At 46.2% G+C, this 14,009-nt stretch overlaps 1 protein-coding gene across 1 annotated transcript in view; it reads right to left on the minus strand.

Annotated features, from left to right (window-relative positions):
• The window catches only part of LOC146809060 (B-cell receptor CD22-like), a 500,036-nt gene extending 497,373 nt beyond the window's left edge, over positions 1-2,663 (minus strand). Inside the window, exon 1 of the mRNA XM_085615862.1 lies at positions 2,388-2,663. Coding sequence (XP_085471988.1) covers positions 2,388-2,395 — 8 coding nt within the window. The 5' untranslated portion in view covers positions 2,396-2,663. The remainder of the gene's footprint in view (positions 1-2,387) is intronic.
• Positions 2,664-14,009: the final 11,346 nt, after the last annotated feature.

Consider the following 14,009-nt stretch of genomic DNA (forward strand, 5'->3'; position numbering starts at 1 on the left):
AGCACTCTTCCAGGTTAAAGAAAGGTTCGATTTCAGTTTGTGAATGCCCGCCCACAAATATAAACGTTTTGGGGTGTTCACAAATACACAAGGCTAATCTTGCCTTCCCAACCATTGCACGTGGATTATTACTGCAGATTTCTGTGCAGTAAGTGTTAAATCCATATCTGTAAAGCGCAAACTACTCACCCTTATGGGTCTCAAGGCGCTGGAGGCCATCGTGGAAATATAGGGGCATATTCTCAAGGACGGCATTACAATTATCGCCGGTAAAGCAGTGATAATGGGCTTGATAATATGCCCTTGAGAATTCCAATACAAGTCCATGTTCTGGTGTCAACATGGGCTTCTATTGGAATTCTCTGCGTCAGATTATCAAGCCCATTATCGCCGCTTTAGCAGCAGTTTTCTGCCGCTAAACCGGCGATAATTCTTAACGCCGTCTTTGATAATATGCCCCTAAGTGAGCTATTGCCCAGAGTCACATGGTGCTGAGTTGAGCTGCCTTTAGACCCTGGGATCGACCCATAATCCCTGTGCTCCGAAGTCAGCTGCCCTGGCCGCTGCACCACACCTCTCTAAGTGTTCAGATATCTGCATTAGTAAATCTATTTACACCTACCATGAAGCCTTTGGTGAATTCATGGAAGGTACGAATGAATGTAATGATGGCCTGAATATACTTCACGGCCAAAAATATAGGAAAACTATTAATTTGATTAAGATTTTCGAAGTTCAAGAATTTGTTATGAGAATTCTGTTATCCATCAAATATTAATGTCATTTTCAGTGTTAAGAATCCTTCATAGATCCCATTCAGAGACAGTCGATAATTGGAGGAGAAAATACCAGGTCCAGAGATTCCGATTCCAAATGGTATTTCTACCCCAATCGAAGGGCATTCTAACTTGTGGGGCGCAGAATGGGGAATAACATATTGGATCTGGAAGTACCTGGTGCTGTTCTGCATTCTTTTTCTGATTTCGTGGAAGGGAACCTCATGGGAATCCCACTCTACCTGACTTGAAATTAAGAACAAAATAGCATATGTCTATATTTATATATATATTTTTATAAAAGACGAAATAACTGAGAGCACACTACATAAATTGAGGATGGGAATTATTTCGACCTTTAGTGTTGTCCCTCAAACGTTCTTAAATTACATTCAACATATTTACCATTTTTAGGAATAAAAGAGTAACTGATGCTAGATTGTAAACTAAAATTATGTCTCCCAGTTTATTTTGACTTATGTCTACAGATAAATACTGACAGAAAAATATGTTTTTCCCTTTCTGTACTTATTTTTAAATACGGAAAAATACGTAAAATAATTCTTCTTCAGGGTGATATTCTTTACTGTCAATCGAGGATGAGGTAATAGATAACTGTGAGGTGAGCAGGTAAGGGAGTTAAAAAATAAAATAAGAAGTATTTCCCAATTAAGCTTAAATTACTGCAGAGGTACAGCTTTTTAACATGTAGATGTTTTCAGATGATGGTATTGTACTGTATATGACTAAACCCTGCTGGATATAGAAGGCTGTGTTTACATTTATTTTTTAAATAAATGTGGAAATTTATCAATTGCAGCTTCCTTTTACACCAAATACAAAATAGCATATAGCAACATATATTTAAAATGAGCAAAAAATAAATATGGATAAACAGAGTCACAATTGTCCAAAAAATAAATACCATCATGCCCTAACTAAATTGTTGGTAGGAGAGAAATTCGTAGGCGAAATCACCTCAATTCTTTAACTAAGGATTTGTTTTTGTGTCTTTTCCACCAGATTTAGCCCTGGCTCCAGATGTGGCTAGGATCACAGGCTTTTTGTCAATTTCCACACTGTGATAAAAACGCAAGACCCCGGTGAAGTTCACATTTCTAAGATTCACCCATTCATAGATATTATCTTGTTTGCTGTGTTGCTGCTGCAAAAATAGAAATGAATTTGGCAAGCATTTTAACTTATGCAGTGGTGTAATGAAATGAGGGGGCTCTCCTGCAAAGTACATGGAGGGCCGGACAGGCTATGGCAGGCCCCCTCCATGTGGATGGTGTGGGGCCGGTTTTGTACCTATGGGGGCCGGTTTTGTTACTCGGGGCCGGTTTTTCAGCAGTGCTACAATATCAGCCACCCATAACAAAAGTGGGAGAGGTGCTTCTCACTAGAACCTCCTGTTTCCGAGGCAGGTCGAGCAGCAATCTGCCAGGGCTGGTTGCTGTTCCCAGCCTGCCACGCCCTTATGCTTCAGAGCCAGTCAGAAGCTTTCAGGCCGGGGGCCCGCTGCCCATGCAGAGTGGGCCCCCTGGTGATCGGGGGCTTGCTACGCCACTGACCTTAGGGCTTGTTCACGTCCCAATCTTTCTAACTTACTTCAGCATTGTCCACCACCTGCCACGGCCGCCGCTCACTCTGTAGTACTGAAGCCACTGCCACCGCTCACTCTGTAGTACTGAGGCCACTGCCACCGCTCACTCTGAGGTACTGAGGCCACTGCCACCTCTCACTCTGAGGTACTGAGGCCACTGCTGCCACCGCTCACTCTGAGGTACTGAGGCCACTGCCACCGCTCACTCTGTAGTACTGAGGCCACTGCCACCTCTCACTCTGAGGTACTGAGGCCACTGCTGCAACCGCTCACTCTGTAGCACTGAAGCTAGAATTTCCTCACACGTTAGAGGAAGTGGTTCCATTCGATCTCAGCAGCAGGCAAATAACTTACTTCTGGGGTGACAGCAGCAGCTGTAGTTTGCATGAGGCCCACCAGAAGTATGTCAAGCGTGTCTTCTACTGTAAGTGTAAAAAATCCAGAGAATCTGACACAATGTGTGTGCTTCCTGTGTCTCCTGCAGGTGCTAGAGTGTGGCCTTCAAGGTCCTAAAGCTGGTAGTCACTTGCATTTGTTAGAGGTGCTTCAGCTCAGATGAAGCCTGAGATGCTTCATGGGTGAGGGAGCAGAAATACCTGTTCAGGTTCAAGTGACTGATGCATAGCTCCGGCAAATGACGGTACAACAGAGAGCGCATTAAATGGGTAATTGCTCTCAGGCACTGAGTACCTGCACCTCTTTAATTTGGAATAGAGATCCACCACTTCTCACTGATGTTTCCACCCTCTTAAAGGCACAGTACCCTGACCTCTCAGAAGTAAATAGGTACTCTGGCACAGTGCGCACCTGCATTTCTGAATTTACCTTTGAAGCGCTGACTACGGAAATATGGACCGATTTAAAGTTTGGCGCCCATCCAGCGCACTGGAGGCGTGTAAGAGGAGATGAGCTTCCAAATTGTTGGTTCCTTGCCTAAGATTTGTGAAATGTTCCACAGAAGCCTCTCCCGCCTGCACAGCTGTGGCAGTTTCATGAGTGAAATGTCAATGGCTGCAGGTCAAGAAGGGCTCATGTCATGGACATGCCATCATGAATGTTGGTAGTGGACATGTACCTCTAACCCTGGGGAAGATGTACAGCACACACACTAACAGTGTGTCTGAGGTGCTGAGAATCTTCACTTCTCCCTCCATGAGGGTCTTGAAGAAAAGGGACACTGCGTGACATGGTGGCGGCGGGCCTCCCAAAACTGATCGACAGGTCTAAAACTCACCTACCCAACGGTAGAGAAGCAGAAACTCCACCATCAGGAACACCACACTCCACACTGCTGAAGAAGAGGCAGCGAGACTGAGGTTAAAGCAAGCAAGATGTGTGCCTTTTTGGATCTATGTCTCTTTACTGATATTCACTAAATCAGGCCCTGTGTCCTCTGACCTGTGACTCAAAGCTTGAGTCTTATATCCTGTCTTCTTATCTGGAATCAAGTCAGTTCAGTCACTACATGTCATCTTCTACAAGTCAGGGCTCTCAAGAAATTCATCTCCTGGGACCAGATGGTCATGGGGTGTACTGGATTGAGCAATATCTCACGGAAACAGCCTTTGCCACATGCATACTGGCAACATGCATCCTAAGGATATTTTCCCCCAATTACAAACTGAGATAGTAAACTCTTCTTCAGAATAGTGTGCAGGATATAGTCAGGCAAAGCCTGCAGCTCATTGCTTGTGTGCGGGTCCACCCAAACTTTGAAGAAGATCTTATGGCCACCGAGTCAAGGTACAGTTCAATCCTGCTCCCATCATGGACCTGAGTGCAGGGTGTTAGGAGGCACTGAATATTCACCACTTCTTAGGTGGTGAACGTGCAGTGTTCCAGCCTTCCACTCCCCCAGTGTCTTCACTAATCCCCTTGCTGTAGCAATAGGGTGACTAAAATGTTGTACATTTCAAGGACCGTCCGTAATATGGACCTCACGTCTGTTGTCCATGCGGATCCTTTTTACGGAAGCATTTTTTCTATACAAATACAACAGCACTGTTCCCTGCATGAAGCCTTAACTCCCTGATGGGGCCGCCTTGCACCCCTCCTCGGAGCGCAAGAGCTGCCGAACGCGCCCATTGTCATTCTGTATGCCGGCTGATTGCCACATACAGAAAGACAATGGGCCAGTCTGGGCTGCAAAGCATGTGGTGGCATCCTCAAGCCTCTGTCTAGACAGACAGAAGAAATGTGCAAAAATGCCAATGCTGCTACATGAGAATCCAGTTCAAGAAAAAAAGCTGGTGAAAGAAGTTAAAAAGAAGGGGCTAGAGTTCTTTCACAGTCTCATCATTTAGAACTGATACATTTTCAATATTATATTCAAGGAAGCCATGATTGCTATTTTTTTATTTTATGCAACTAACAACCATTGACAAAGCCAATAGTCCTGACTTGTTGCAGGTGTTACGTTACTTTTTGTTATATATCTGGATACAATAACACAATCACTTAACTAGCATTCCAACTTCGCACGACATCACACAATTAATTCATCACCGCAATCTAACACATCACACAACTGCATACTCACGCCACCACTGTTTTGCCGCACCGTCAGCAGCCGCCGACCTCCATCAACTTCGCCGTCTTCTGCTCCGACCAAAGCTCTATTGTTCTGCCGATCCTACTCCTAATTACTCTTTTTTCACCTCTCTTAAAGAAGAAAACCATCCTCTGCTACCATTTGATTACGCCAAATTATCTTCCCTGTGGCACTACCAAAGTTACGACTGATGGTCTTTTATTTGCTTGCTAGAAGTGGTAGAGGGGAGCAAAACAATTCAAAGTTATATTTTTAAAGTAGTCATACTCTAAAGGACAACAGACTCCGAATTTCAATTTTGTGAATTTATTATAAGGCCCAAAATAATTGAATATAAACACACCTCAGTATCAGAGTATATAGATACATGAAAACCAATACCGAGCCAAATCGACGAATATAATTCATACGGCACAAATGGCATAATATGATGAACTCCAAAATCAGAACACAGCAAAGAATAGAAGCTGAGTCCAGTTCTCTTTTCATCTGTGAGAGAAACAAAACAAAGAATAATATCTTTCCCTACACTGCTCTAAATGAAAATCCTACCCATCCCTCTTATAGCATTTCCCAAAGGTGTCAGCACATGTTGACTTCCTAAGAAGTACTCACATCAAATGGGCTTAATAGCTTAAGGCTATGGAGCGCGCTCTAAGATGCTCCTTCTCCTCCGGGAATCAGCAGAAGTCTCTAGACTCTGTCCCTGCGAATCATACCAAAACAGTGTTCAGCCTACACTACGTTATATGATAAAAGTTTCCATTGCAATGTTTTTCAGTAGTTTTGCACAGGAGCTTTAATTAATTTGTCTTCGTCTTCCAGTGGCCTTGGTTCCCAGGCCCGCCAGACACGAAAGGTGTCCTCCCTTCTTGCTTTCCAGTCTTCTTCAAAGACATTCCGGGTATCTCCTTAAATCTAAGAATAACGAGGCTGAATTCCTGCACCTGCAGTAGGATGAGCACACACTATCTTCGAGTACAAAAAGGATTCATTAATTATCTCTAGAGCAGCCAAGAAGAAATGAGACTAACAATAATTCTCAATTAGTGCTACAATTCAGGCAACTTAAACTAAACACAGTATACATTACACGAGTATAATTACATCCTGCACAATACTTATGCAGGAATTATAAGTGTCCCTAATACATGTATAATCCTACTTGAGTGTGCACACTGCATTTCAATGCTACTATAATGTGGGTAAATGCATCTTAATAATTGTAAAACACTGCAAAGGATGAAAATACATGTGAGTGCATTTAAACCATGAATATGGTGCACCCATACAGTTTAGAGTGCTGTAAGCGCTCTATCAAGGCAAAATACCAGTCGGGCAGCACACTATACTAAGCACATATTTTTAGCTTAGGTGTTTTAAACTAAGCCCTTAATTTCATCAAACACCCCCTTTGGAGAGACCTCCCAGTTTTTTCATCTCACTTAAAGCCCTGGAAACAACATCATGTCCCAGTCACTTAACATGCATGACTCAGGATTGAGATTGCCTATGTACAGGGGCATAGTGAGCCCTCCCCACCCCTTGCCTTAGGAACTACAGCAAGGGTGATATTCCTGATGGGCCTCTTCTGTCTGCAACTCAGCAGACAAAGGCTCAGCTCATAATTAATATGAAAAGGTAGGTGAGTGATTAAGTGAAGGGATGGATGGGTGGATGGCTGGATAGATTAATAAAAGGGTGAATAGATGGATAATGTGAGAAAGGATGGCTGTATTAGTGAAAGGATGGATGGATGAGTGAAAGGGTGGATGATGGGCAAGTATATGGGTGGATGGATGAGTGAAAGGGTGGATGTAAGGATGGATGAGTGAGTCAAAGGTAGGGTAGATGGGCGAAAGGAAGGATAGTTGAGTGAAGGAGTGAAAGGGTGGATGGATGAGTGATAGGGTCAATGGATGGAGTAATGAGTGGATGAGTAGGTGGATGAGTGGAAGTAAGGATGGCTAAGTTAAAGGGTCGATGGAGAGAGAAAGGGAGGATGGATGGATAACTGAAAGGGTGAATGGGTGGAAGGATGAGTGACTAGGTGGATGAATGAGTAAGTGAAAGGATGGCTGGATGGGTGAAAGGCTAAAAGGCTGGGTGAATAAGTGAATGGATGGATGGATGGAAGAGTGGATGGATGAGTGCACCGATGGATAGGGTGAAAGAGAGGATGGATGGATAATGGATGGATGAGTGAAATGATGGATGGAAGGATACATGATGGATAGATTTGCAAATGATTGAATATTTTGGGATATGGATGGGCTTAATTATATTCTATTGCGCGATGTTAGAATCCGGGTTCTCTGGTTGGCACAGGTAGGTACTTGTGACAAGCAGGGAACCTTTCCTCTAGTCAGGGTAAGGGGTTACACTCCTAAAATAACCCCTGCTCACCCTCTAGGTAGCTTAGCGCGAGCAGCCAAGGCTTATCTCAGAGCGTTATAGGTTAAGCATTTGTGAACACATACAGTAACCAAGTGACAACACTAAAAATGGACACCACACAGGTATTATAAAAATAAGGATTCTTTATATAGAGTTACCACAAGACCATTAAACGACAAAAATACACAATACTGTTACTTTAGATGGTAGAAGATTGCTTAGTTCTCTTAAGTTCTTAAATGCGACACTTTAAGTCAATGTACCTTTTAGATGCGACACGCAGGGCAACTAAAGTGTTGCAACGATGTTGATTCGATGAAGTTTTTGGTGCAAAAAAATAAAGACGTGAAGGTCTTCCAGATGCGTTACGCTTCTCCGCTGTTGCGAGAAGGCTCGACTCGATGCTTCCGCTACATCGGCGTCACCCCTTTACGCGATGCGACGATCACAGCTCCGATGGCGGCACGCTTCTCTGTGGTTGCGAGACTCTTTTCTTGATGCGGTGCAATGCGACAACTACGATGGCTGTGAAGGCGACACGCTTCTTTCTCGATGCGAGACTCTCCTATTGATGCGGTGCAATGCGTCAGCTGCGATGGCGAAACGCTTCTTCGGTGTTGCGAGACTTCCGGAAAGATGCGAGACGCTTCCGCTCGATGTGATGCTGCAGCGGCGACACCCTTTGCGAGATGCGACGACAGTGGCTCCGACGGCGGCACGCTTCTCCTTCTTGAATCGCGCTTCCAGCTCCTTGCGACACGCAGTCCCTCAGAAGGCCCAACAACAGCAGCAGGCACTTCAGAAGAACTCTGGGGAGCTGGAGGGGAAGTCCGCTGGTCCTGGGACTTCGTTCAGGGGGCAAGCTCAGTACAAGCCCTTGGAGATCTTTTAAAAGCACAAGTTGAAGCAAAGTCTTTGTAGTCTTTTCTCCTCTCCTTCAGCAGCAAGGCAACCACTGCAGGCCAATCCCCCAGCTCAGGGACTGTACTCCTCCTTACAGCTTTCCCGGTTCCTTCTCCTCTGGCAGAGGTTCTTCTTGTTCAGCCGGATCTAATTTCTTGGGAGCAGGGTCCCAATACTTATACCCCTAATTCCTTTGTTCCTCTGGGGTTGAGGGGCCTTTGCCCAGTCCAAACCAGTTCTTGAGCACTTTGTTTTTGTGAGGCAGGCTGTTTCTTTCAGGGTGCAGGGCAGAGCCATCAGACGCTCCACAGGGGGTGGAGCCAGCATTGTGGTGGCAGAGCACAGCCCTATTCAGAGTCCAGGTGTACTCCTCCCACCCATCTATCTGTCAATCTTCCTATTCACCACCAGGCTATCTAGCCCTGCCCATCTGGGTTTCCCCAGCCCTGTCACTCACACAAACCAGACAGCAGATACACATCACACAGAGGCGGGCTGGAATGGTTAGACAAGAAAAGGCCAACTTTCTAAAAGTGGCATTTGCAAACTCAGAATATTAAAATAAACCTTACTAAAAGATGTACCTTATCATTCTGAGTTCAGGCATACTAAACTCGATTATCTACCATGTTCCCTGGGCATGTTAGGATCATAGGATGTAACAATCTTAACAGCCCATTCTGGCCTATGGGAGCAGGTAGCCTTACAATAGTGAAAAACGAAAATGGCTGTAATTCACTATTAGGACATGCCACACACATCAGGGCTTGTCCTACCTTATGCTTACAATGCACCCTGCCCTTGGACCTCCCATAGGGGTGACTGATATGAAGTTAAGGGAAGGTTTAGGGACTGGCAAGTGTGTGCACTTGCCCACTCAGCATGACAGTACCAGACTGCACGCAGGTTCTGCAATGGCAGACCCTAGAGACATTCTACCAGGCCGCTTCTGTGGGTGGCACAACCAGTGGTGCAAGCCCACCAGCAGCATTTGTATTTACAAGCCCTGGGCACTCCTGGTGCACTTTACTGGGGTCTGACAGTAAACCAAATAAGCCAATCATGGAATCCAACCAACATATACATTTTAAAATAGGGAGCACTTGCACTGTGGCACTGGTTGGCAGTGGCACAGTGCTCTGAGCGGCCAACACCATAAAAACACATGAGGCACAGTGACAAAAAGAGGAAGGGAGACTCACGCCAAGGTGCCAGGTCTAACACGCGACCTCCTCTGATGCAGGGCACAAGTCCTAAAAAAAGAAGTGGGGGGACGCTCCAAGTTAGGTGGTTTCGCCGGAAGTGACGTCACGATAGGCAGTGTCGTCACGAAAGGTGAAGGGGGCAAGCTGCCACCAGCAAACCTCGGCGTTGTCATCACACTTCCTTCCTATTCCAAACCCGGCCCCCTTGTGAGCGCGCGCCGTTTCCTCTCTTGCTTTATTTGGTGGTGTGCTGGGATTATGTTTTCCTCGTGAAGCCCTCAATGCGGCCAGCTTTTGCGCAGGGGGGACGGCGTCCACCCGGTAAAATAAGTGGGGGGACGCCGTCCACCCGCGTGGTACCCCGACTCGAGCCCTGCTCTGATGTCTTTTGTTCCGAAGTTTTTTCCTGAATTTTGACCTCCTGTCCTGAATTTCTGTCTTAAATTTGGACCCTTTGTCCTGAATTTTTACACTTACTGTCCTGAATTTGCACCCATGCCAGTTGGTCACCCTATGTAGCAACATGGTCCATTTAAACATTCAAGGAGCTATCCTCATTTGTGAATGAGGTTAGGCTTATACTCAAATGTGTGTGTCCTCGGGGGCGAAACTAGCGGTGGATGGCTAAACTCCTCTCTGCTCTACCAGCAGAGTTCATGAAGTTTTACCAACTCCGCCGTCTGCTTGGAGTGCTGAGTTTGACAAAAGAAACTCTGCTCGCCAAGTGGCGGAGTCTGCCGGCGTCACCGCCAGCCACCCCTAGTTTCTTTCTCCCTGCTGCAGTTCCTGCATCTCGCTCTTAGGTGCGTGCTGTGCAAAAGATCTGGGGGGGGGGGGGGGACTGCGTTCGCCCCTGCAGAAAGTCTAAACCACACTCGTTTGTGCAAATCGGCCATGGAGTAAGCCTTGAGGAAAATTCTGCGGCTTGGCTCCACAAAAAATATATTTTTTTGTTTTTTGTTTCAGTCAGCTCTAAACTCTGATTAAATCAAGCTGACATTGTAATTTTGATGAAAAGTATGATGCGGTAGCAAAAAGGGGAATACTGTGTACACAACAGCAGCTTCTCTCAAATGGGAGAGTGCATGAAGTTGTGTGCACCTTTCACATCTCGAGTTTACAAAATCAAAATGGCTCGGTCTGACTTTGCTGGGTGTCAGTCTGGGCTGCAGATGCAGACAACTTAAGTGTGTGCTAAAAATAAATACACCACCCCTTTCGCTTGAGGGCCTGGCACAGAAAATGTCCGGAGAAATCAATAAACATACCCCGGAGGTGTGCTTGATCACACACTTTGCGGCAAGCACCAATGATGTCCTCATACTGGCGCACATAACCTCTGACCTCGCGGGTAGGAGAGTGCATGAACACTAGTTACACACGTGTGGTCCTGACTCTACTCTATCATTGTGTCAAGGGATAGAGAGACGCTAAAGCAGCACCATGGTAAGTGTCCTTGATTTCGAGTGATCTTTTTTCTTATCTTTAATTTGATTTTGTTGTTTGAGTGCATTTTCAGTGAGATTCGACAAACACCGTACTTATGGCCTGATTATGATGGTGGTGAACCCGCCACTGGCAAGCTGCAGGTGGTGGGTCCACCGCCATTGTAAGGTCATTTGTCGCCCGCCAGATCAGGATGTGTGCCTGGCGGGCGGAAAGCCCGTCCGCCAATGGTCCGGCAGAGGCAATCATTATGATTGCCTGTCGGACCTGCCCCGCATCCACAAAATGGTGGCGGTAACTAGCAGGCACCGCCCACTAAATTTGGATGCTGCATCCCCGCCAGCCTGTCTATGGCGGTTCAACCGCCATTGAAAGGCTGGCAAGGATGTACTTTGGGTGCATGTGGAATTTGCAATTGGGGGCACAGTTCCCTGCACCAGGTGGCCAGCAGAACTCACGGCAATAGTAAACATGCACAATGTGACCGCAACAGTGGCGGTCGCATTGTAATGTCATGTGCGGGACCGCCACCTATATTATCTTGTGTCCTCCTGATATCTATTCATGTTGGACTACTCTAATTTCTTTGAAAATACCATGAACCCGCCTCTTGCGTGCTGGTAATTAGAGGGTGCACTCAAACTCCCATTTGGAAGTGTTGGTAGTGCACATCTACAGGCTCGGGGCAGTGTGCAGAGCACGCCTTGATGTGTGCGCGAGGCAGGCCACCCGCCAGGATCTTCAGTGCCAAGAAGCTTGCTAACTAAACCCTCTAGCATGTCACCGGCAGTTTATAGCGAAGCTCCAACGGTTTTAAAAGTAAAGAAAACGAAAGACCTGGGGGCATATTATCAAGGGCCTACCGCCGCTTTAGCGGCACTTTTTTGCCGCTAAAGTGGCGATAAGTTTATCTCACTATTAGCAAGCTGCAGCAAACGGGCCTTAGCGTGCGTTTTTGGGCGATAGCGGCCCGTATTTTTATCTCAAAGCATGTTCGCGATATTTATCGCTAATTACATGCAAAGTAGGCATTCCCGTGCAAAAAGGCGCGCAAACACCACTACTCCGTATTATCAAGGGGCTCCTTGAAATTCTGAAGAGCCAAAAAAATGGCTCTAACAGCAGTTAGAGCCAGTTACCTATGACCGGAAAATAGCTGGTCTTAAAAATGGTGATAAAATTTGGGCCCATATCTCTGCAGGTTTTGGCGCAGACCAGCACTGTAAGCAAAGTTGCAGCGCTGCCCTGCAACAAAACTACAGTGCAGGAATGGGCACAATCAATAAGATAGTGCACATACCTGTGCCCCAGTCATGAAAAGTGTTGCTGCGCTGTGACAAGACAGCGTTGCAACACTTCTCACTTCGCCCTTCTTGTGACAGCATGTATGCGCTGTAATCACTAGACCGTGCTCCATGACGCAAGTAATGACAGATACGTCAGGACTCCTGACGTATCTGCTGGCGCTAGAGTCAAGCATTGCTGCAGTCGTGTCACAACCATGATGCAACTACAGCAATGCATGGGGCCAGCCTATCCCTGTGGCACTGCCTCACCCTCATACCTGCCATTAGGCAGGCGGAAGGTACTGACGCAGTGCTGTTCAGGAGAGGTGCCCTTATGTCGGCGCTGTTGGAGATCCATCGGTGGTGGTTGCGTGCTGCGGTGTCATCATTTGGAAGCATTGGTGGAGTGTTGGTGCGGAGAGAGTTGACGAGATGTTCTTTGCTGGCCTTGATCCAGCTGCGAGGGGGTGCAATGATGGTGGTGGCGCCCGGTGGGCAAGGTGAAGACGTGATGTTACCAATGATGGTCGGTCCAGGAGAGTCCGGTGTTGTGGCTGTAGTTGAAGTACCAGCTGGAAGAGGTGACGTGTTTGACCGTGTGTCCTGCTATGTGGCCAGTTGAGGTGACTTGCTGCTTGCGTCTGATGTCGGTGACCCTCCCCGAGAGGGGGTGGTGCTCTGGTCACTGGGGTGTACCTCAGCGTTGGCAGTGACCCTGTACATGTAGCCCTGCACCCCTGCATGCACAGGCTGCATGTGCTGGTTCTGCAGGGGGGCAGGGTGTGGTCCAGACCTGGCCCGGTGCAGGAAGTGCGGTAAGTGTGTCTCTGTTTTGGGGTGTTGTCGCCACCAGGGCCACAGTACACAATGTTGCAATGTGGCATGTACAATCCTTGCCTAGCATCGAAACTTGCGAACCTTGTAAGATATGTTTTTAATGGAATTATGGCCACCTTGTAGACAGCAACAACCACTGTGAGGTTCCAGTACTCTCCATCTTAAAGTGCAACAAGCCCTCTTTTCCTTTAAAGTTGCCACACACTTCCGTAGTAACTTCGGGAAGAGGTGGCACTTTCCCAGTAGACGAGGAAAAGTTGTTCAAAGAAGTTTCATTGTCAGGAAGTTCCAGCCTCTCCCTTTGAAAGGGTGCCTTTCCCGTGCTAAGAAACACCTGCAGTGTCTTTTCAGAAAGAAGGTCAGCAATACTGCAGACAAGTCCCAGCATTCATTTTTGGATGCAAGTGATGCAGATCGGGTTTCTCAATTTCCCTAGGATTCCACGGACAGGATGATTTCACAGTCATACGCGCACACATACATCACGCGCTGGTGGGACCCATAACACCAACATTCATTCTCATCAAGCTATCCGTATTGTACCAAAGGGAAATTCTTCTGGAGTTCTTCCCCGATCTACACTTGTCTTGAAGATGGAAATAACACCTTCCCTAATTTACCTTCTTATTATTTCCATCGATAGATCATTTAATTGGGATGGTTTAATTACCACTGTACACTCTAATATATACAAATATACATTTCATTGAAATAACAACCCGACACTTGAATTTTAAATCAATATTTCATTTTATCTAAATCAAAAGCATGTTAAATCCTAATAAGTCAAATTCATCTTTGTCATAATTACCTATTCTGGCTATTTTTTGTTTTCTAAGTCAGAACCGTCCTCAATGGAAATCGACAGAGTCCTGTTCTATCCGTCAGTCACCGTCCTCTCTGTCAACATGACGTTCAGTAGTGACGCGCCAGGAAGCTCTCGAAATGACGACCCTAGACCCTCTCTAGTCTACCAATATTTATACTAAAATTTACATAAAC

This window comes from Triturus cristatus, chromosome 7, assembly GCF_964204655.1.
Source record: "Triturus cristatus chromosome 7, aTriCri1.1, whole genome shotgun sequence".
Lineage (NCBI taxonomy): Eukaryota > Metazoa > Chordata > Amphibia > Caudata > Salamandridae > Triturus > Triturus cristatus.